Genomic DNA, 25,933 nt, shown 5'->3' on the forward strand with positions numbered 1-25,933 from the left:
ACACTGCAGTTCCTCAAATAGCCACTAGATGGTGGCTCGGAAAGCAAGTCAGTCGCCATAGACTCCCAAGTTAAAGTGCCCAGCTTTATAACAAAAACAAACAAGTTTACAGCCTGCCTAAAAACAAAGTTTTCATCTCTGTTTCTAACTTTCTTCTTCATAACAACTTCTGAGGGTGTGAATTTATTTATAAATCCAATTATAATATAAATTCAACTTCCGTAAAAAGTTAAAGTTACACATCCTTAGGGCGGAGAGTGGCAGCTTTGAAAAGCATGCCCTACTAGCTTTCTATTAGGCTTCACCTAACATGTAATGATTGAACAAACTGCAAGTCCAAGAAGGTTTTATTCCTGTTTTGAGGGCCTGTTGCTTATTAACCAGTCTCCCTGTCCTGACAGATGGCTGCCTGGTTCTGCCAGACGATTCTTTTTGTTAAAAGGGAGTTTTTCCTTCCCACAGTCGCCAAGTGCTTGCACATAGGGTATTGTCTGATTGTTTGGGGTTTGATATCTCACCTTCACTGTCTTCAAATATCTCTAAAAACCTAAAAATGTAGTTTATTGAACACTTTGTTATGCATAAACTACAAATAATACATTATTTTTGCCTCAATTCCACATCCAGCAAACCTCTCAGGTATGAGGGAAAACCCACACACACCTCTGAGGTGGTCAGTTAACCAATGAAATTTGCCCCATTAGTGATGCAGGTGGCTTGTTTGTCTTTAGCCTGTGGCGTTAACACTGTGTGGACTGCAATTGACAGTTTCTTTATCAGAAGTTTAATCATTTATGAGCACGCTACAAGTGACTATTTATCTGTTTCCATCATTATTAAACTACAATAATTTAACAAATGGACATAGATTGACATCTACAAGGTAAAAAATGTATAAAAAATAAACAAAGACAGATTAATGACATCTGCTTCTTGGATAAACGTAGGTTTTCACATTCTGTCTCTCATATGGTCACTTTTAGGTCCAAAAAAGTCTTCTTCTTTTTTTAAAAACTTAAAACCATCAATTTCCTATATTTTTATGCCTGTCAGAAAGATCAAAAGCCACCACGCTCAGTCTGTCCAAGTGCTCTCGTACTTCCCCACTGTGAAGCCCACAATTTCCCACGCACTTCTACTAAAGACCTATCAAAAAAAATGAGCGACAAACATCTAGTTTCATTTAGAAGAAAAGCATAATAATTATTTAAAACACCTGTTTATTGCAGGTTTTAGTAAGCATAATTCAGGCAGGAGTAAATTGCTAGTGATCGGCACTATTTTCACCGTTGCATTAATACACATTTGCTGCTATAATGAGTATTTCGACTTGCAGAATCGTGTATGCGAGACTGACTCAAAATAAACTGCAGAGTGTGCTCATGGTAATGAAGGAATATGTCACCCAGTGCAACAGCGAGGCTCACTGATGTGTTAGTAATAAATTCTGACAACAATGGAGCTCTTTAAGAACAGCAGAATCAGGCACAATACTTCTCGTTGGATCAGTGCTGATTTGTCTTTGGATGTGATTTGTTGACAATGTGAAAAACATAGAAATTGCTAGTTTTATTACTAAGACACAGGCAAGGAAATAATAGAGGATGGCAGAGAACCGGCATTTTAGCAAATACAACGCTTACATTTAAAATATGCTGGAATAACTTCATTATATGTAGCTGAATTTATGCCGGTGTGATTTATTACATCATCATAACTTTAGAAAAGGAGTTAATGGACTTTATTACATTTACTATTGTTTTCTAGTGTCCGTGGTCACGGTCCTGAACTCCTGTAGTTACCAGAATGCTTTGATAGAAACATACACGTTATATAACTGCGTGTGTCGTTCAACCTAAATGAACACATTTACATTTAAAGTGCCTACCATAGGCTCAGAGGGCTATTCATTTTCTGTGTGAAGTCATTGTTTTGCTGATGCAATGTCTGTTCGAGGAGCAAACAACCCTTTTCCATTTAGTGCAACACCTCTCTCTGCTCAGTTTAACAGTAAATGTTCCCAACGTGGGCAATCCCAGAGGGCATCAAGTATTCTCACGCCGCTGAGCATCAGGAACGCCGACAACAACCTTGATTTACCCATGAACAAAGCAACAAAAAAATCCCCACTTCCATTTGTATCATTGCAGCAGCTGTGCTGAGGAACCTTGAGCTACACTTAGGACTACTAAAATGTCTTCCAGAAATTTGTAACTGATAACAGCTGGATAACAGCTGGATCAGGTGTTAAACAGTATTCGTGCCGTGGTTTTTGGTTTCCGCTCTGTTGCTTCCTCCTTTCTTTAGTAATGCTTGGTTCTTGTTCATTCCAATTTTCTGCAACACCTGATACCAAACAGATAATCATAATCCCCAGTGTATACTTTGCTGCATGTGCAAACATACATAGAAATACAGCATATAAAGCAAAAAGCAGGCACAAGGTTGTCCCAAGCGGACCTATGTGGGCAAAACATTAAATACATTAATGTATTGTTTAGGAGTCAGATGCTCTTCAGATGGCACTGAACGGTGGATCTGATCTCAAAATCTAATGGTACTTTATGACAGAGCCTCCACCATGTTTCACAGATGGCGGTAGACTCTCACTCTCTCACCTCTCTCCTGCCCTCCATACATATTGATGGAGTTTCAAATTTGGAGTCATCATGCTGCAAAACCAGGCATTTTAATACGGGAGTCTGTGGAAACTGACTCCCCTCAAGTGTCCATTATAAGAATTTAAAGTTTCTGGCACTTCCACATTAGCTTCATTTCTCAGCTCCGGAGGGCGATGCTTAAATATTCAAAGCTGAAAAAAGGCACATGTTCTATTTACATAGGCACAGGTGTGACAGCTTCTACTCATAACAGCAAACATCTGCACCTGCTCTTCCAAAATCAACATCTGTCTCTCTGGGAGAGGGCCCTGAACAAACCACAGTTTGAGAGTAAGTCAACAGCAATGTGGAGGCCTGAAGCCTCCAACAACAGCTCCTCACTTGAATGATGCAGGACTTCTGTTTTACTTCTCCATACCTGCCACCCCTCTCATGCATTTCCAGCACAACATGTTGTATCTCTTGCAAACAATAAATTACAGAAAAGCCAACAAAATTCATTCAGAATGTCACCCTGACTCTTCAACCTGGTATCACGGCAAAACGTGTAATATACACACAATCAGAAGTAATCGTGGGAAAGTGTTTAAACAAACATTATTACCACATTTACATGTAAATACATATTAACCGCCTAGCTTAATTGTTTCTGGTAATTTAGTACCCGGGAATGCACTTTTTTGCTCACTACCGCCTTCTTGGCTTTAAATGTATTATCTCCCCCTGCTGGTAATGCAACATCTGCACGTGTGCCCATTTTACGGGCACGGTTAACCGGCATGTCTGTTGCACCCTTTGCCGTGATATCGGGTTGGAGTCTTTCTGGAGTTTGCACAGACAGCCAACTCAAACATAGCTGAAGGTTAAAATTCTCCCTGGTAGCTCGTAATACTGCAACAGCTTGCATCTTTTTGGAACTGTCTTCATTAGCACAGCAGCCTCTTTCACAATTTTTCAGTCATTTAAAACATTTTGTTCTCTGTTCACATGCAGCAGAACAAGAGCTACACTGTTAATGATGCTCTCCAATACTGTAAGCAGTACAGCTTATTAAAAGTCCTTGTGTACCTGAAGGAGAATTAGGCAGTAAAGGCTGAGGGAAATTCAGATACATCACTACTTCATAGCCATATTATTTCTAGAATAAGTAGACCACAGACTAATGATGATCACAATGTAGGAGTGTTTTTTCTCCAATCCTTCTGTGTTCTTAATTTGAACCATTTATCTCTCCCTTGCTCCGTACATCATTATCTCCCTTCACTCCTTCATTTCTCACCCTCTCTCCGTGTCTATCAACGCATGATTCCGCCCATGTTGCTCCTTCTTTCCACTTCTTTTCCCATTTTTCCTCATTTTCTGTCCTCCCACGCTATTCCTTTACGCTCATTTGCCTTCCCTTTCCCCGTTAAATCAACGTGCTGGTCCAACCACTGCTGCGAGGTGGATTTCTGCCTCACCAGCTTTCTCACCCAACCAAGAACTGCTTTGATATCCACCGACAAAGTTGCAGGTCCAGCTGTGCAGAAATATTTACTGTCTCTGACATTATCTTTGGAAACTAAGACGTTTTTGCTTGAACTCTTTGTCACAACCCTTCTGCTGAATCCCAGTAGATTTCAGCGCTAATAGGGTACATTCAGGCACTTAATCAACCCAGTTTTGTCAGTGACAGCGAGCACTTAAACTGAGGTATGGGATATGTTTTATATGCAAACCTGTAAAGCCATACGTTAGTGATGTTATTGAACGAAGCCTTGCAGCACACACTATTTGCGTCACGTTGACACAGGGAATTTACATGCCTTTACTTGGTGGCACAGAAAATGCATGAATAAATATGCATAAATATGCTTTTATTCTCGGTTCAGATTTACTGCAAAGTGTGTTTTATGCAACTCATCGAACAGAACACAGATATGAGAATCAATTCGATTACTGTAGCCTATCAAAGAAAACTCAGTCAATAAAAATAAATGTGTGATTTCCACATCTCTTTCTTGCTTGTGAAGTTTAAACATATCAAATTTAACAACTCTAATGCAAGCTGTCACCTTAGAAGTAAATGCCAGCACCGAGAGCGTATTGAGTGGGGAATTAAAAATATAAACTTAAAAATATACAAAATTGACTGTTTTCTGCCAGCATTGCTTTCATGCCTGATTTGTAGCGATAGTTTCCTTTTAGCTCCCGATGAAATGTTCCTCTGACTGACATCCATTTTGTATGGAAAAAGTGAAATGATGTATGAAACGCTGCGTTTTATGTGAGCCTGAAGCAGAAAGCCTGAGTTAATAAAGACACCACTGGAAGCCACAGTTGTGATACCTGTTAATTCTGACGGGGTTTTAAGTTTTCTTAAGCGAGTGAGCAGACAGGAAGCATGTGTCGTACACTGCCCTTCAAGTTAAGTCTTAAGTGTCGAACGACTGATCAAGTTTCTGAAGCCTGTGATCTTCCTGCTTTGTCAGTAATCTCTATCTATTTCAGGCTCCTTTAGCTGTACACTCACAGGCCACCTCAGTAGTTGCACCTCACTAGTGCTGCGTTTGACCCCGTGCAACAAGGAAGCATCATATAGATGCTGTAGATTTGCTAGCTGGACATCCATGATGCAAATCTCTTGTCTCACCACATCCTAAAGGCCATTTGAGCCCAGTGAACACAATGTCATGTTCAAGAAACCAGTCTGACATGATTTGAGCTTTGTGACATGCTGCTGGAAGCGAGCATTGGGAGATAGGTGCACTGTGTCATAGAAAGATGGGCAGGTTCAGCAACAATACTCTACAATACATGCCTAAATGCACTGAGCTGCTGCCATTGGACTGCCTGATTAGAGATCTGCGTGAACAAGCAGCTGAACATTTGTAAGTTTGTCGTGATGTGTTTATAGACAAACTCCTGAGGTCTTCAGCTCGTCTGGTCTCCTATGATTTTTTTGACACCTCTGCTAGTTAAGTAATGTGAGTGGATTTAGTTCGGGATTACGTAAAAGTTGCACAAAACTGCTCCTTACAAATACAAGAAAAAGCAAAATACATATCAAACTGAAGTTATGTTGATGTCCTCAAGAAATGATCACAGACTAATCTGGATCGATATAACCTTCTAGATGCAAGGGCTCAGTGCATACAGACAAATATTTGGAATTAATTTCAGGCTCTGATACATGTTTACAAATGTCATTTAGTATTATTTAAAGGAAAAAAATTTCGCCTTCTGTGCCATATATCACAGAATAATTCCCTCTTTTCAGATTAATGTTCGTTCTCCAGCTAGCCAAGGATCAAAGCCGACCAATCACAGAGCATGAAAGCTCCCTCTTTCATCTTTTTTGTGCACAATCTCACTACTTCAATAAAATGGAAGGTGAGTGGACAGCAGTCTCCCCTTTTGAGCAACTTTCAGTAAATAAAATAAAAAAAACACATTAGCCTCATCCTCTCCAGTACTGCAGTTTTTCTGTCTGATACCAACAAGGTCAAAAACAACTGTGCGAGTCTGAATTTGCTGTAATGTTTGACATTAGGAGTGAAAAACTCTTCACCTTGATCTCATAGATCTTCAGCTTCCTCTTGATACTGGTGTTCTCCCGCTCCAGGCAGGCCAGCCTGGTCTTGATGTCCTGATAGGCGGTGATAAGGGCGAAGTGGGAGGTTGAGTAGACTTCATCATGGGGCAGCGGCGAAGACCGCCACGCAACGCTGCCACAGCCATCCTCCTTCAGGCCTCCTGCGTCGCCGCCTCCACCGAGCAGCCCCAGCTCCCCTCCGCCTCCAAACAGAGATTGCATCACTCAGAGCTTCAAGCTGAGGGCACACAGAGACAGATATTTGCTTATTAATTATTAAACTGCCAGATTGTTTCCATTCAATTAATTGTACCATCCAAAAATAAAGTAATTAAAAAAGAAACATTTCATAACTCTGGCTGGGGTCGCCTCTCGGTGCTACAGCAGCAATCCAAAAAACATCAAGCAGTCAGCTACTCGCAACAAACAAAAAAGAACAAAGCAGTTTTCTACCGAGAGCAGTCGGACTGCTGGCACACACAATGTAAAATATTCAAAAGCACAGTGGGTACCGAGAGACACGGGAGGATGACTGAGGGGCACGTGAAATTTAGAGATGGCTTACTGTGTCTTAGGAGTTCAGATGTACTGTAGGTGCAATGATCCAGTTAGCCACAATATCACATCGGGTGTGCTTACGCATAAGCTGCCAAAAAAAAAGAAGAAAAAGGCCAGTACACACAGAGCTACCCGATTATTCACTGCCCCGTTCTGCGATTCAAAAGTCTCGTTCTCACAGAAGGGAAGCAAACTTGAGAAGCAGCGTGACCGCATATCAGGTCAGTGCAGCGGACACAAAGAGATGCAAATTTGCTCTGGATAACAAGGTGAGGGAAAGACACGGAGATCTTAACGTGTTTTAGCTTGAACAAATCATTTGTCTGCAATCAGAAGGTTTTGAAGGTACAAAACAAAGAAACTGAGAGAAATGAAATAAAGAGAAAGCAAGCCGTAGACGGTTTTTAGATAAGTCAGAGCACAGCTTTAGATCATGAGTTCGAAAGATTTTTTTTTTCTTCTTCTGTAAAATCAAACATATTTCAGCATAAAAGTACCCTGTTAGAATATGATTAGACTCCATAGTGTTGCCAACAGATAAAGACAATCCACTGCACTGGTTCCCAAATATTTTCAAATTGCTGAGCCCATCCATATATGTGTGTTTTTAATGGCACTTAGCTTTCAGTGTTCACCCAGACTTTGGGTCTCTGGAGGGCTGAGATGGATCACTGTTTCTTTGAGCCTGTTTAAAATCTTTCCATCACTTCCATTTAAAAATAACAGCTTACTTTTGTGCTTTTTTTCCTGTTGTGTGCCTGCTTTGTTATTGCCTGCAGGATAACTACACAGTGTTTTAATATGACTTCAGCATTGTTTTTTAATATTGTGATTTTGGGTCTTCGTTACTTATATTTTTCATTTAATATTCTGTATTATATAATGTAAGTCTACGAAGCAAACGCTGCCCTTGTTCTTGTCTTTTATTTCCCTTTTTTTTTTTTTTTTTCCGCTGTGATTTTACAATATATGGCACTCAAGGTTCATCTTTGGATAAAACGCTGTGCTCCTCGTTGTCTCTTTTCACTTAGCTCTCCAGTCACAAAGGAGGGAAGGGTGGGACACATCAATCATAACATCCCACTCAACAAAAAACATCTGAGAAGTTAATGCTGCCGCTCTCCCTGTACGGAATAACATGTCAACATTTTAATTTATGAAGGGCATTTCTGTTGGGAACATTTAGATTGCTGTGGGTCTGAAGGGTAAGCAGCAGTCGGCTAGGGCCAGAAATTTGCAGTGAATTGCTTTTGCGGATATTCTTTAACAAAGCAAACAAGCACCTGTGGTGATAAAATGTTTTCAGAAGCCAGCCTGGTGTTTTCAGCCTATTCAGCCTCCCAAGTTCTCTGTATCTCCTGAGTTCAATTAGCCACTCACCCCAATTTAAATACACTTTTCTGAAGTCGGATTTGTATCTTTTTCTCCAGGCTTAACCAGGATATGATGCTTACATGTACAAAACTGTGATTATTAGTAGTAAAGCACACGTAATCTCATGAACCCTTTGGCCTTCATTACCTCTGTCTTTTGCATTTAATTTTTGGCAAGAAGTCCCTCACGGGTGCATGAATAACCAGTGCATGTACTGTAGCTGATATGTTAATCAGAGTATAATTTGCATATGAGTTGGGTTTGCTCTCTTGTTCCATTTCACAGTACTTAAAAAAAACATGAGCTCTGACAGCCTAGACTCCTTGAGTGGCATGATGAATGAGCAGAGTAGCTAGCTGACCACGCTGGCCTCCCTCCTCTGCCCCGAAGACTCTGGGCCGGGCTGTCAAAAGTGATAAATGGCGCCTGTGATGTCACTATCCTCTTTTAATTCCGCTACAAAGGGCACAAGTGCACAAAAGTCATACTAGACGTAGCAACAGTGGTTTGATTTACTGGTACTAGAGGAGTTACACAACAGCTAGTTGATTTGATGTATACTGGAATGGATGCCTTCCTGACTCCCAGCATTGCCTTGTGAGTCAGCGATTGCCCACTGAGCTATTTTCATCTGCTCCCTTCCTCCACGGTGCTATTTTCCTTGTGTTTCAAGAGAGAGGGGAATAAAGCCTCAGCCAATCTACGGCTCTTTTCCTCGCTGGTCTAACGGGATGATCCAAAAGCACTCCCACGAGCACAGGCAGGCATGCACATACACACACACACACAAAAAAACCCACCGAGTAAAATGCACGCGTGGACAAAAATGCCTCTTTGATCAAGCAGTGCCCATCACCTGCCAACTGCCTGGACAGTAGTGTTTAAGCTGGGAAGATATTAAGGCTCTGTGATGTATACTGTGTTGACATCATGCTGTCAAGTCTGAGGCAGTTTACTCTGGCAAACACTGCGTCACTCTAATATCATATCTTTGCACATGGTGTCTCATATAGCAGGAGGAAAGATAAACAGTTTGTACAAAAAAAGGGAGCAGAGGGAGAATACCATTAAAATGGAAATATTGGTGAGACAGCGATTGGTTTCTTTTAACCATGACAGAAATGTTTTTAAAACTGCAAATCTGCAATAATCGGTATTGTTGTTTTAGCCGTAAAAATTCTAATGAAAAAATGTGACCTCTCATGTCACCCAACTCTAGAGCAACATACAGCTCAGTTTGTATGAATGGTAAATTGGATGATTCTTATATAGTACGTTTTATCCGAAGAGACGGATATTTTTCTAAAAGGTTGGCACAGACAAAAACAGATCTAATTTAAGAGTGTATATATCATGTGTATCAAATGGACTCAGACACAACCTCAGGTGAGTACTACATTTGCTATATGTTTATATTAAAGTAGGTAAGTCTTTGTTAACACTCACGTTGTATTGTTCGGTTTATATCACTGGTGTCCCAGACATGAGTGACAATGCCAGAACCTCTTGGCATCACTATTAAATGCACTAGATACTGTTAGGTGCCAAATGTGAGCATTTCATTTTGGAAAGGGGCACTTTTCAACCCAATCCTCTCTCTTCTCCTAAGCTCATACATGGAATGTTGGAGCCTAAGCCTAACCAACAGTGAATGACATCCATGGCAAAACAAATACACAAGCACAATTTTCTGGCTAACAATCTTGCGGCTAACTCATGTGTTATTAGCTTCTGTTGGTGCTAAAATTCTGTTCACATGCACAGTGACAAAGTCAGCTTGGTTTTGTAGTCTGAACTGTACTTCAAAACTCTTCATTATGTGTTCTCATTGGAAACTATTGTTGTCCTGATGCGCTCTGACATCCTAGTGCCACCTGAATCTGTTGTTAGGAATGTTATATTTATGTGTATTTCCTTCTTATTGTAGTCTGACTGCCAACAACTGAGCTATTTATGTCATAAATCTGATGCATATCTTTTGGATTTTCTTTACACTACAGCTTCTACTAAAGATGGACGTAACTTCTGGGTCTGAAAAATGAAGCAGAAGTGCCTTAAACCTCCAATTCTTTTAGTAGCAGTCCTTTAGAGATCATGACGAGTTTATTATGTAAATTTTTGTCCGATTATCTAGGGCATGCCCATTGGTTGATGACTTGCTGATTGGCAAGCCATTAGCCAATGAGTGTGTAGTTTCATAGCCAGTTAAAATACAAAGATGGCAACGTTGAAATTGTTTGTCCCAAGGATTAGAAATGGGACGTCACAAACCAATGGGCAATGTTACGGTAGCTACACTGTCTTTTATACTGTCTATAGTTTAAAAAGATCTGTTAAAGTGTTAAATTTATTCTTGCTGTGTCCATAAGTATATATGAAATCCCAAGTCGTTTTTATTTGCAGTACTGGACGGCAAGAAATGAGCACAAGATAGTCAATAATAGCGAAATCTGATGATCTGTCAGGACAACACAACAGAGGTAAAGTTAACTAAGAATCAACACAGATCATCAGTTAGTCAAAAGAATTTGTCACATTAACTTTCAAGGTAAAGAAAAACACTGAACAATGTCACGTCACATGTTCAGAGGTCATATATTTGGCACAGGTGGAACCTCATTATGTCTCTCAGATGGGACTGTAATAACGTCCTGGTCTTCGGACACCATGAGTGTGTGAGTTGTTTCTTTCTTATTTCGCCAGCAGTGTCTGACAACAACAACAACAAAAACGTAGTACTGGTAGGATGCTCTACTGCCCTCAAGTGACCCAAAAGAGTTAATACAACTTTAACCACAAAACTGTCCATGTTTGCTTTGGAAGGCTGGCCAAGTTTTTCTTTTCTCATTTAAACATGAGCTCTTGGATGCGATCCAAAGTACTCAGGTAGGATGCCGATTCCATCCAAGCTCGTTCAGCCGCTGTGGCTACTAAACTCTCCATTAGCGCAGCTCGGTTAATTGTTCTCCATTTTCACACGTTGTCTTAAACTAATCCCCAGCAAGAACAACATGTTAATATCTGGAAGAGCTGCTTCTATGTATTTATGCATTTATCCATTTATTTGTTTTGCTCAGCCTGGTAAGGCACTTTGAATAAATCATGGCAAGATGGTGATATATTATAAAAATACAACCGCAGGATGGATTACCAAATGACATTTAAACCAAACGAACCTACAACAAAGTAAACTTTCACCACGTAGTATTGGGTGGAATTATTTACAATAAAAATATACGATCTGCCTACATATAGGCTGCATATCTAAAAAAAAAAAAAGATATTATAGCACCATGTGGATATTTATATTCAGCACCCGTGCAAAACATAAATCATGCCATAAATTTGAAAAGAATTATGTGCTGGCCGTGGATATCTGAGTAATTTGCATAGAAAATAATTTCCTCTCGGTTGCACAGAGAGTGCCGTGGACGATGATCAGTTTGTCTTCTAATAGGTAAAGGACCAGAACTTGGGAACATCTGTGTTTTGTGCTCCTCTCATTTATCACAGTGATGCATTTATCACATATACACACTCACAGCTCCTCTACTCAAAATATCCCTTTGATATCTTCATGCCGTCCCCTCTTTTCCACTCTTCTATCCCCTCTCTGTCTCTTGTTCGGACCACAAGGCTCATTTGCTGAGGTTCTCAAAGCCCCACTGGACTCCAGGCATAACGTCAGATGCTTCTCCCCCAACCAGCTCCCTGCTTCATTACAGTGATTACCGCAAGAAGTCATACATTACCTGGAAGCCACATGGCAGACACTGTTCCACAGAGACTACCTCCCCCCACTCTTCTTTTCTCTCCCTCTTCCCTCCTTGTCCCCCTTTCGTTCTCTCCAGAGATTAAATCACCACTCCCATCTTTCTATGTCACAGTACTAAAAAGGCCACAGACTGCTGCTGTGGATAGTCTAAAGTCACGACAACTAAGCAGTTAATGTGTTCATCTTTACATGTCTGTGTTGTGTTTCTATGAGCTACCCTATTATTTATTTGATTTCACAATAACCTAAACAACAGTTTGATAAGTTCTGGTCTGCTGACATTTTCTTCCAGCGTGATTCACGTCTGAAACCGAATGTTATCACATTCACACAGCGGACACTGCAGCACAAATTTAAATACACACTCAGAGAGAAGTATATATTACTTGGTCTTTTTCTGCAGTCTTAGGAGAATTAAAAGAATCCATTTAAAGCCAAAAATACTACAACTTTAGCAGAATGGTCTACAAGATCCCACCAAGAAGCTATCCATTAGAGCAGGGCTCTAGACTAACTTTTTGACATGGGCACAAAAGTTAGGCGCACTCAAATTTTTCAACTGCATCGCTTAACACCGCAGTTTTACATGTGCACTTTCTTTGGGGGGGGAAGTCCATACAGACAATATTCATTTCTAAATTATTAACTAACAAACTTGTGCTTAAAGTGCTTTGTCAATATTGTAGAAAATGTTAAACTTAATCATCATCTTGGCCTGACGACCTGTTTGCTGCTGCCTGCTGCTGAAAGGCAGTGGGGAGAGGGGACACTTGGGCAGTGCATTTATCACAGCATATAATGTGTTTTCTGGATACACTGCTGCTTTTTCAGCATTCAAAGATTGATGGCTCCGTGTCAGAGCTGGCTATGAATTTCAGACGGATCAGGCCTTAACTTAACACAAAAGTTATCAATAGTTCTTTTCATCTTTTCTTATTACCCACAGCTACATCCACTTCTGTCGGGCCTAGGCTGCTCACTAGGGCTGGATATCATCACTGATTTCTATAATCTATTCGATTCCGGTTCTCAAAGTCCCGATTCGATTCAATTTAGCCTCAGACAGTCAGAAATATTATAATTCTGATCATTTATCAGTACTGATACATGTGAGACTTCATCAGAATTGTGAACATCACAGCAGATGCCTTTGTGTGAAAGTAACTGAGAATAAAACACAGAAAAACAAGGAGACTTTCCTGGTCTGGCGTTTTATTGCAGATAACCTTAAAAATATTCTGCAATATTCTGCAATTTTGCATAATTTTAAGAAGTTTAAATTTCTTCAGTATTGAACAGCAGAAATTAGGCTTTCTTGTCCGAGGTCATTTAAGTGAAAAAAAAGAAAAAGACAGCGGCCGACATCGCTGTAAACAACGGTAGACTGGTGGGTAATAAGCGAATGAATAATGCAGAAAACAGATTTGAGACGGGAAACTGTTCTTGAAGTACAGAGAGAGAGAGAGAGAGCGAGCTGTGCATGAAGTGTGATTTTTATCGTGGTGGAAGCAAAACAGCAAAACTCAGAGGGAATTCATGACGACACTGAGCAAATGTGAAGCGTAGTTTGTTGCTTCTTTGGCTGCTGGCTCGGCGAATTTTGGTTGGAGAGACAAAACCTGCAGCTCAGAATCAGCGCAAAAAAGACGGAAACACAGAGCGGACCCGACGCATCAGAATCGCTAAGCTCCGACAGCGTGTCCGTGTTCGGGCCGTGGGGTGAGAAAGCCGAGAAAGACAAAGCTGATTCTGATGCGTCGGGTCCGCTCTGTGTTTATGTCTTTGTGTGGAATCCGTTAATAAATTGATATCGCTTTATTCAAGCTACTCACCTCTCTCTTCCACCTGTACTTTCAACTGGACCACAGCCAATCAGAGAGGTCCCGCCCCTGACTATCTCTGATTGGTTTAGTCCACGATAGGGGCATAATGTGTGTCTGTTGTTGGCCACACGGAGAGTTGCAGAGATTTTTTTTTTTTAACCCGAAAATATTTTTTTTTAGTCGCACCACTGAAAAATTTGGTCGCATTTGCGACCAAATTGGTCGCACTCTAGAGCCCTGCATTAGAGACTGTCAGTGACCTAGGATTCAAGTGCATCTTGCCTCGTGATCAGCCTATCAGACTAAGGCATTAAAAATTCATGAAACATATGGCACTTGAATTTTGAAACAGCACTTTTCAGATGCCAAATGGTTAATTTGCACGTTTTAAAATTTCAGATTGGAGTAAGGAAACCAAAGATCAGAAATCAATCAAGCCAAAAATCTCCCTAAATTTTCAGCTTTCACGAATACCAGCTGCTTATGAAATGTTTTCCATTCAGCATGTCAGCAAAAATAAAAGAATTTTAACATTAGCCACACGGCTATTTGGATTGCAAAGCCAGTCTAATGGTTAGTCCGCCATTGGTCCGTCATTCTGTACCTGAATATTTCATGACTTGGAGTGAAATTTGGAATAGAAATTGGGTGGGCTCAGAGAATGAATCTTAATGACTGATCCAGATTTGTCCTCTAGTGACATTTTATTTTTTTGTTAGGTAAAACAGCAACTGTTATCCACTGGATGGATAGCCATGCTTACACTATGCACCCCCTCAGGATGAATTGTCTTTTTCGAATTCTCTGAATGGCAGACAGATTTTTTGCTGTCACTGGCTTTCAGATCAAATACATGCATAAATAATGACACTGATAGTAATTGCATCTGTTCTTTGTGTTGATTTCTACATTGCAAATGCTAGCACAGTGAAAAAGGCAAACAAAAATAAAAAAATATATACTTCAGATGAATTATTTAACCCCATATTGGAACATTGCCGCAATAACTATACTTTTGGCTTGTGTAACACGTGCAGCACAACTATATCAACTCTATATTCATGAGAAAATGTACTAGCCAATGTCTGTACATAGCAGCGATGTGCAACCATTAACTCACATGATGGCTACCAATTAAGACACGGAGATAATCACTGGTTTGACTGCCAAAATCTGTGATGCAGATCATAGAGCATCTCTTTTCATTATTTTCTAACATAAACCCATTATTATCTTAGCACAGATTTCCTGCCATGTTTAAATAGAGCCATTACAAAACATGTAATGAAGGAGCCATGTCTTTGAATTCCAAAAAGCAATTACTTCAACAAATAGATGAAAGTATGTAAGACCATTAAAGATGCTATTGGTGAAAATGCAGCTTTTATCTACTGGAGCATGCCAAGATTTGATTTGTATTTATTTATTTTTGCAGCTAGATCTCTATTTCTCTCCTTTGACCTCACCTAACACATTCAGATGAATGTTGGTGTTTCCTTTTTTGTAAAAGGTAATATGTACAGCTCTATACATTTTCCAGCACCCTGGGAGGACAGATTACAGTAAATATAAAACTTCAAATATAAAACTGTGATACTGCAAACACCTGATGTATCCTCTGTTTAGTGTGCCATACAGCAGCTAAAATGGTGCAAAGTCTCAGCAGGGTATCCTACGCTGAGTTAAAAAGAACAAGCCTCATTCATTTACAAACATTCATAACCCAATCAGATCCTTAGCACTGCTGCTTTCTGTAAATGCTGCAAATCATATTTTTGGGAACCTCAGAGGATTCGAGCAACAGATGATTCTTCTCTCGATGGGAGATCTGTTTGTGTCTCACTGCCAGCTAATCATTGATTACCGTAGACTGTGAAGGGGAAAATCTCTCCTTATGCATGTAAATATTGAAAAAGGATCTTCGTGTTTTCACTGTGTGGCTTTGTAATACTAAAGATATTAAAACCTCGAACAATATAATTATTAGCTTTTTTTATTTCCCACAATGATCCTGCATGCACATTTACAAGGTTGTGCATGTACGTTTTTAGGGCTTCTGTTGTACCCAAAGGCATAAATATACGAGTGCAGTAGAAATCACGCCAGCGCGGTCAAGGCTGGGCTTTCCAGTGATAACAGAACCAGGATCAAAGAGAAAACTGGAGTCCCCACAGAGTGCGATTTAAATGTTGTATCTTGTACGTGAACGATGCAACCGTTTTTCTCTTCCATCCAACCCACGTCCTTCCCCTGAGCTTGTATTACATTTTACTGTTTTCCCTTATACCATCTCCTTTCATCCTATCCTTTCTCTTCCCCGTCCTCGCTCTCTTTACTTTCTCCCTCCTCTCTGTCTGGCAGTGTTAAACAGCTCCTCTCAGTGCTGCCCTGTGATCCCCACAGGCTGGACATTTGGCACCTCTGAATCAGACAGTATGTCTATGAATGGTGAGTCCAGGGCAGGGAGGTGGTGTGACTTTCGGCCCTGCGCTCATCTGCCAAATGCTCCCATAATGCCTAGCTTCAGTCCGCTGCACCTGTTTCCTCTGCCTTTCACAGCGAACAAGGCCAAACCTGGACGGCACGGCACACACTGAGAACCTATTAACATGCCGGCAGGTAGGGTTTGACTGCGTGCCTTTGTGTGCGTATCCATGCGGACATGAGGACAGGCACATCAACGAGTGTGGAAATGAGTCAGTGCAAAGAGAGTGTGTGTTTTGTGAGTGTCAGCACAAGGACAAAGCAGCAGCAGTGCAGGAAAGGTGATCACTTAGTGTGTTTGTGTGCTTGCTGTTTCCAAAAAGAGACAGGTAGCAAGGGTCAGTGGATGCACACGGTGCTGTGGCTTTATGAATAAATGACTTATCTGGTTTTTGTTGATCTACATGTTATTGTGGCGATGGTAGCTCAAGAGTTGTCAGTTTATCTTGTAATCAGAAGGTTGCCGGTTCGAGCCCCGGCTTAGACAGTCTCGGTCGTTGTGTCCTTGGGCAAGACACTTCACCTACCACCTACTGGTGATGGCCAGAGGGGCCGATGGCGCAATATGGCAGCCTCGCTTCTGTCAGTCTGCCCTGGGGCAGCTGTGGCTACAACTGTAGCTTTCCTCCACCAGTGTGTGAATGTATAGTGAAATTGTAAAGCGCTTTGAGGGTCTCGAAAAGCGCTATATAAATGCAATATTATTATCATTATTATTGGTTCACAATTAAACATCCGGAAAGTAGTTAAAACTTGCCCAAAGCTAAGTAAGCTGACGTATAAATATCGCCAACTTATAATTCACAATCATAGACTGTAGTTAAAAGATGCATGAGACATCTTTTTTTATTTGAGCCAGAAGTGGCTATATATTTGGAGTTACTAAGTTATTACCGTATTTTTCGGACCATAAGGCGCACCGGATTATAAGGCGCACTGCGGATGAACGAGTATGTTTTCATTCATAAGGCACACCGGATTATAAGGCGCGTTAGGCGAAACAAAATCAGATCAAACTTTAGTCAACTCATTCTTCTAACTTCCTCCTCCTCTGTACCATTGATTCATTAATGTTGAATTCTCTCACAGCTGCTCCATTCTCATGTCGTTGCAGTATATTAATGACTAACCTCGTATTGTGGATGGATTATCTCAGTTGTTCTCCTGACTGAAGTTTGGTCTGTTGACAGCATCCAGAACCCTCACGTTAACTTTTATCGAGTGGAAAAAAGTTAGCATTCATCCTCCAGCTTCACTGTGTTTATATTATGCTAACATAGCTGTGTCGCTAGCAATCGCGTAGCACATCATTATATACCAGCTAGTCCAACTTCAGTAACCCTATAAACGCCACGGCTATTTAGTTTTCTGTCTACATTTATGTCGGAAGTGATAGCAGAGCTGTACGTTTTTGTTTTGTTTTTTCAGAAAATCTCTCAATCAGAACATGCTATATTATATTTATATGGAAACTTGCGAGCTAACTTCCTGCTAACTTCTAACTTCATTAAATTTAATAAATTCTGTTTTCATGGATACCTGGATGTTAAACCTAATTGTTACACCTGGTAAAGAAGCAACGCTGATCATTTTATCAAAAATGAAAGAATTTAGACAGTTTTTAAGTCTCAGTGATGCCGCAGTGTTTGTTTGACTTTGGGACCTGAAGCAGACGGAGTTTTGGACCCAGATTCCTCCGTGAGGCTCCTGACTATGGTAGCCGTAATGCTCCGACAATCCATCAAGCGGTGCAGCTTCATAGCTTACCAAAGTAGGACTAAAATGTTTTTTTGACAGATTTTTGAGTGCTGTGTACCACATAAAATTGGTTCGAGCAGGGCTGGACTGGGACAAAAAATCAGCCCGGGCATTTTGACTAGTGACCGGCCCACCTGGTATTATAGGAAAAGCCATAAAGCCTTTATAATAAACTTAAACCTACACCATCCTCCCAATTCTGGTATTCTAAACAGTACTTAGCAAAAATATAAAACAACCTAATTTATAATTACATATACCTCACTAATAGGGTTGCCAACTCCCAGCATTAAAAGAAGAGAAAAAAATAGGGAACCACTCCCGTACCCTCTGCCTCAAGGTGCTTAATTGACAAAACCGATTTTAATTTAATGCACGTATAAAACAAATGCACAGAAATCTATTATTTTTCTCCAATAATTAAATAGATTCAACATCTTTCTTCAACAGAATTGCAGACTGCACAGATGGTACCTTCCCAAAGGAAAGAATACTATAACTTACTAGGGTATATACTAGACTTAATATTTACTGAATACAATAATGGATTTCTATACACTTTACATCAGATGAAAACTTTGGTTGTAAGATTCAGATAATTATTTATTAAAAGCTAGACATTTTAAATAAGAATAAGAAAGAAAAGTATTTCTTTGTGCCCCCCTTTCCCTGTTAATGCCCTACCTGCCCCCCTGGCAAAACTTTGCTAGACCTGCCCCTGCACAGTTACCAGCTGTCAGCTACGCAGAAAATGATCCTGGTGTTATTTGTCTCTCAGAAACAGTTCATAACTTCCCTTCAACTCATTCATGTCACCTAAAAGGTAAACCTGTTTCTCCATCACCTGTTCAGCTCTGATGGTTCAGTAAGGACATCTCCTGGTTTCATCTTCATGTTTCCCTCTCACCAGATAACCAAACCGACATCATGACCAGCAGCTTTTACAGCTGTGGCTCCAGCAAACATCAGCTGATACTAGAAAGTGATATTAAATAAATTCTAACAACAGCTGATCAAGCTTAAACGTGCTGTTGTTGTTTAGCGTGACCTCCGCTGGTTTCCTGCTTCTGGCGCAGAGAGAAAAGCAGATCAGCTGATCATTGATCAGTTTCATGACTGAATTAGTAACTTTCTAGCTGAAGTAGTACGGGTCAAATCGCGTTCCTTTTCACCTCAACTTTAAAGTTCGACCTCCTCGGCTGTAATTGGTCCAGCCCAGAGTCAATCATGACCAACTGGCCAATCCACCACCATTCATTTATACTGTTAAAAAAAGAAAAGAAATAAAACCCCATCGGCCAATAAAAACAAAAAATCACGAGTGGCCCACCGGGCAAATGTCCGGTATGCCCGATGGCCAGTCCAGCCCTGGGTTTGAGGTCAGTAAGCACAACCAGAATTCATACATAAGGCGCACCGGATTATAAGGTGCACAGTTGATTTTTGAGAAAATTAAAGGATTTTAAGTGCACCTTATTGTGCGGAAAATACGCTAGTAAGGCTAGTGGGCTGAATTTATAAACTTTACAGCTACATCATACAGACACAATTCCTGCTAACTAGGATTAGAAGATATTAAAATTTCACTCACCAAAACTGGAGCACAGACTTCTTGGATGCACCCATATCACATCACAGCAACCAACCTCACAAACAGAGACTCGACCACTGGCGGTCACGGTCGCCAATTTTAGAAAGACACATGAACATAGTATTGTTTTATTTGAAAAATTATTTGATCAGAGCATGCCCAGCATTGGGCAAGCTGAAAATAAAGACACTCGCCTATCTGATAACATATGCAGAATACAAATTGTGTTTCAAATAATAAAGAGCTGCATTTTACGCAGCATAGCAAACCTGTTCAGCATTTCAATAACGAGGCCAACATGTTCAAGGACACATTTCCACTGACATTATGTGGAAAATATGCCGCTCTGACTTTTAAAAAAAATCCTATTTTATCGTCTGTTTTTGTTCAGATCCTCTTGCCAACATCTCTCACTGTCCATCCCTGTTATTCTCCAGATTTTAGAATATCTAGGTTGGTAAATATATTTACACACCCAACGATGCTTCCTTCAGCTGTTACTGTGCTCTAGGCAATGAGCAAGCAGCAGTGAGCTGTGCGTCATGTCTCCTTAGGATAGCATTGTGGGTGAACACATTTGATAGCTGTCAGACATGGAACAAGTGATAAAAACAGCACATCAACCTACTTGAAGAGCCAGAAGGGAGGTAGGTGACATACAGCATAATACAGCAGATGTAATAATTAGGATCTGGCATTTAGGAGTGACAGGGGAGAGAGAACCGGAGTATTGTTGATTGTGTTTCAGGTTTATGTTTTTATTCAAAATAATATTTCAGACCATTTTACATTTGCTAACTACCCAAACTTACTTCAAAGCCTAAACACCTGGTACTCCAAGGTGTTCAAGCAAATATCTACAAGAGCACAAACTGGTTCCTGTGAACTTGGATGTTGAATATACATGACTGAGTGCTGAATTTGATTTTTCTCATGCATGTCTTTTATTTCATACTATACTTTAGTGATCTTCTTCCAGGCCATAGCCAATTACTTATTTTAAGAACACTGAGATCCATTTAGTTTAGTTCATTCATACACATCAAATACAAAATGTGTTGAAATATTAGAAATATCAAATAGCACACAGGAACATCACGTCTGACTATCTGCTGTATGCTCGTTGATCACAAGCCTAATGGCTTCTGGGTCAGATTTTGCATTTTATTCTCCAAGATGAAAGTCTAAATGATGTGTTAAAGCCCTCTTCACACTTCCAGGAATTAAATTGTGGTAAAGAAATTCAAATCAGGGGTACCAACCCAAATACGTCTGTAGCATTTAGTATCAAAGGTTTGGGTTTTTTTCTCATTATTGCTCATGCTGCCATGCTCATGTTAGGCTTGTTTCATTTCTATTTTGGTCAGCTGTCCTCAAAGTTTAAACAACAATGTAGATAAGAAAAGCATGGGATTTATCTGAGGAACTGAGGAGTTTAATTTATTTTGTAAAATGAAAAAAAAAATGTATCCAGGTGTGCATCTACAGGGTGAAGGGGGTGGGGGGGGGGATTTCTGGCCTTATTTATACCTAAAAAATAGTTTCTGTGTTTTCTTAGAAGAACAGTTCTAGAATAGTTAAATACAAGGGATTTTCACATACTTCACTGAAGAGGTATGTGCCACCCTGGCTAGACCTCTTGCCCCTCCTTTGCTGCTTTGGTGGTAGAGAGCTGCAGGGCTGGAAGTCCAATCCCCAGTGTCTCCGGTCTCTGTGCTAAAGTGTCCTGTCTCAAAACACTGAACCCCTCTGTGTATTAACTGATTTGCTAGCTGACTGAATGAAATCCTATCATCATATTTTCTTTTATATGATGAAACCTGCAGTCCTACCTCTTGCACTGTGGCAGCGCAAAAAGCTCCAGGCACGTCGTTCCCAGAGCCAGATCAGTACTAAATATGCTGAGCCTTTTCCCTGGAATCATCAACAGAAGCACCTGAAACTGATGTCTGATTACTAAGGACTGACATTTAAAGGAGTGGGAAAATACTATGTCAGTGTGATTGCTGTTAAAACTGCACTCCTCTTACTTAAAGTGTGTCATAGTTGTACTCGTGTCATTATGTATTATGTACTGTCTTCCTGGCTAAGCGTTTCTTGAAAAACATATTTGATTTTAATGAGAAAAATGACGAGGATAAATGAAGGATATCATCAAAAATTGACGTGTTAAAAAAATCATGTTTATTTGGGAAGGCTCATATTTCTGAGCCTTTCATATTTCTATGAAAGGCTCATATTTCTAGATTTTGCAGAAATAAAATTTTCATGAAACCTGAAAAATGCAAAGCTTTACCTTAAATGTGGCCCTCAAATGAATAATACATTTTGCTAAATGATGCATAGCCACACAGATCGCTGGTTTCATGTGCTTTTTTTATAGCAAATATTCATATTCACAACAAATCAAATGAATGATTTTAAAAGCAGCAGTGGTAACTGGAGACCTGCCATAATAAATTAACACAAGTCTATTTTTTTATGACTGCTGGCTGACTAACATCTATGTCTGTTCAATAAGCTGCTGTTGCTGTGTGATGTTAAGACTGGAACTCCATGTACTCTTCAAACACGTGCGTACTACACACACACACACATATATATACACACAGTTCAGCCTACGTCATGTGCCAATAAGGTCCACATCCAAGCACACCCACAGAGACACGTCACACATGCATGATGAACAATGCAAAGCACTTATACAGCCTGTTGGTGCAGGAGAAAGACACCAACTCTAACAAATGACGTTCTGTGCCATGCCATACTGCTCTATGATTCATCACTGGGGGAATCAGCTGTGTATGCAGGCGGCCACAGAACTACCTGTGTGTACGTGTGCGTGTTTGCGTGTAAGTAAGGCAGCTGCCATTTGGGAGATTGATGGCAGGGGCAGGATGGAGACAATGAGTTGTGGGGTTTTTTTTGCTCTCTGCTCTCTGTTTTCTGTCAGCTCCATCTCTCTTTTCTCTCATCCTCTCCTCATCTTTCTTTCTCCCGAAGCTGAAACAAATAGTCAATTCCTTCACCTTTCTCTTCCCACCACCACCACCACCACCCCGTCTTTCCTCCCTCTCTCTTGCTCTTTCTCACTGTCATTCATCCATCTTGGTATTCAGCAGCAAAGTTTATCACAGCCCCCCCAACCCACTCCGAGCGGGTTAAAAAAACCTTTATCTTGACTTTGAATGAGAACTTTCCCCACAAAAGACATTAATCTCCTCATTATTATTATAGCCAATCCAATACTTGGATTCCCTCACTCTGAAATCTGAGTCGAGCTAAGCTGCAGCCCAGAAGCAAAGACAAAAAGACAGAGAGGGTGAGAAAAGAATGACTTTTCTTTTCGGGCTGCAATTAAAGTCCTGCCTCCTTTGACCAACTTAATTTAGCCTCCCCATTTAACGACCACACACGGTCACGGACACATGCGGTGTACATGCAGTACACTCACACACACGCTGACTGAGTCGGATGACTCACGAGTACTAGTGTGTTTCCCAGTGAAACAAAGCCTGTAATTTGGTCTCAGCTGGTAAAAAGCGCATTAAGGAAGAGAGCGCAATGCTTTGTCTCGTTGCACAGTTGGCACGCCAGCAGGCTGGAGTGAAAGATGGCTGCTCAGTAAGATGAGATGCACAGTATGATGAGAAAATGTGACAGAGCTGTCGGTGCAGTTAGCCTAGAGGTCAGAGGGGGATATTTAAAACTGTGCTGAATGTTTGTGCCACATTACATTAGTAATATTAGGGCAAAATGACATTATAGGAAACATATTGCTCATAATAATATACCCAGAGCGAGTTGTTGCATGACTCTCTAGCTTTACAGATCCACCATCCACTGTAAACGGAGTAGTTTCCAGATGCAACTCTTTCACAAAAAATCTTTGTGTTATATCCACCATGTATTTCACAGCACATGGTTACCTGAGAAACTGGTGGAAACCAATGCTGCGCTGGATATAGCAGATTAGGCTTAGGCACTAGACACTACTTGCTTAGGTTTAGGAAAACATAAGGTATTTACTGAAATCGTAATTTGGGCTAAAGTGCACACCTTCACACTAGTAACATTGAAGGAAATGACCAGCCCATCTCGCTAATGCACCAACCCAGTGTGTCGCACACTGCGCGACCGCCAATCTTTACTATATATAAGCTTTTATAACAGCGCTAAATAGAAAAAAATGTAAAAAAGTAAAGAAAAGACGACGGAAACACCCTTCAAATATGTTCAAATATGAGTGTTGATGTGGCATAGTTTGTCCACCAGAGGGCACTCTGCTGCTTCCTTGTTGTTAACACAGGTTTGGGACTCCACACACAAAAACCAGCTAATCCAGAGTGTAAACAAGCAAAAAATAACTACACATAACAAATTTTAGGAAACTCTGTCCATGCTGTGTGACTTAAAGGAAAAAAAAATATTGGCTGTATTTTTAGATCACCAAAATACTGGTATCCTATATACCAGTAATACTGTAGCTATATGTTTGCTATTAGTTGCTTACCTCAGCTATTCCGTCATGTTAAAGTTTTCTCTAAATCACTGCTGTTGTGTATTGTAAGCTTTTTATTTATTTTTTAAACATTTTTTGTGAGCTTTAGCTGTATTTTTTCTGTTTTTGTTGTGTTTTCTCCTGTTTTTGCTGCTGTTTTTTTTTAAGTTGCAGTGCGTACACACATCTTAAGAATCTATTGTTCGGGCTCGAGATGTAATTGACAAAATAACATATTTACTTTTATGCCATAGGAATAAGGATAGGGTTTGAGTTTTGGCTACCAAATACAAAGAAAGCTAAAACTGAGGCTTCAAAATTGTAATCCACAAACCAAACATGGTTCAGATTAATAAATAATCACAAATAAATAAACAATAATATTACATGAAAAAACTTGATGGATGGATGGAATATCTATTTACCACATATTAGCAATATTAGCAAGCCTAAGCTACAGGTCCTTTCAGAATAAAAGACTCCAGCAACCAAGCAGGAGGTGTTTTATGTATATGTATGTTTGTTTATTTGGTGTTTAATAGCCTCTTAGTCCAATCTTATTATCAAATGCCAAACACTGATTAGCTCTGAGCTTTGGAGGGCATAAAACAATGAACGTAAAGATATCTTCTTGCTCTCTGAAAACCTCAGACGGATATTTTTCTCTTCATTTTCTGACATGGACTGGAGAATCAAATTTCCTTTTTATTCATGATGAAGAGGATTGAGTTTGTTGCTGTCCTAATTTTGTGATGAAGCTTTTTAACTCATGCCCCATCCTCCATGGGATGAGATGGCTCTCATGGTTTATTTAATAACAGCTCATAATCATTACACACATGGCACAGTGTGCGGGTTTAGTTTTGTGGCTCCTTGTAGTGATGCCGCAGTTGTTGACTCTTTTAAAACTTGCTGCAAGGGTGGATTAGGTGGCGGGGAAGACGCTGTAATGCAAAACGGTACAGCAGTGCAAAGCTTCACAGCCTTGTAGTGGAAAGCAGCATCAGTCAGATGCCATCACACATTCATGCATACATACATTAACTCCAGCCAAAGGCCTTGACAGCTGGATCAGCTCAGATCATTCCAGCGCCAGTGGCCCTGACTCTTACTTGGATCCCACTTTTGTCTTGTTTTCCCCGCATCTGAAGGCTCGTTCGCTTCACAGAACATCACATCCTCCTCCAGTGTGTCTGTTCTGCTGTCATACACTGACTACACACACACACACACACACACACACACACACACACACACACACACACACACACACACACACACACACACACACACACACACACGTATGCACACAAATGCACACAAATATGCTTAAAATGTAAAAATATGAAAAATGATGGTATGCCAAATATGCATGAGAAAGAGAACTAATGCAAACAGAGCAAAGTGGAAAAATCACTGTTATTTTCAGTCATGAAAATGCATTCAGAATTAAGACCATGTCTATTTGGATATCAATTTTTACCCTACTTTACTAAAATTAACTTCTCTTTACTGCATATTTATTCAGATGCCGGATTCATGGAAACTGCACAAAAAACACGAACATATTTAGTGGGCATATCCACACAAATGCATCATAAAGCACCACACATAATGTGGTTTTACACAGTTATGGGCTTATCTGAGGAGATCCAGAGACTAAAAATTTATTAGAAATCAACTTTATTATATATCCACATTATAACGCATTCATATCCAATCGTACCCCTCAGCAAATACGCAATTTACTACACTGAGCTGCAAAAAGGGAGGTTGATTCCAACCGTGGCTTCCATCATTTTAAGACGTTAAGATCTACGAGAGGCTGCTAAAGACAGAAAATATAAGCAAGTGTTTAATTGGCTCTGAGTGCT

At 40.2% G+C, this 25,933-nt stretch overlaps 1 protein-coding gene across 1 annotated transcript in view; it reads right to left on the reverse strand.

Annotated features, from left to right (window-relative positions):
- Positions 1 to 25,933, reverse strand: part of tbkbp1 (TBK1 binding protein 1) — a 75,185-nt gene that overhangs the window by 31,640 nt on the left and 17,612 nt on the right. Inside the window, exon 2 of the mRNA XM_063482591.1 lies at positions 6,172 to 6,433. Coding sequence (XP_063338661.1) covers positions 6,172 to 6,417 — 246 coding nt within the window. The 5' untranslated portion in view covers positions 6,418 to 6,433. The remainder of the gene's footprint in view (positions 1 to 6,171; positions 6,434 to 25,933) is intronic.

The sequence above is a fragment of the Pelmatolapia mariae genome, linkage group LG8, assembly GCF_036321145.2.
Source record: "Pelmatolapia mariae isolate MD_Pm_ZW linkage group LG8, Pm_UMD_F_2, whole genome shotgun sequence".
Lineage (NCBI taxonomy): Eukaryota > Metazoa > Chordata > Actinopteri > Cichliformes > Cichlidae > Pelmatolapia > Pelmatolapia mariae.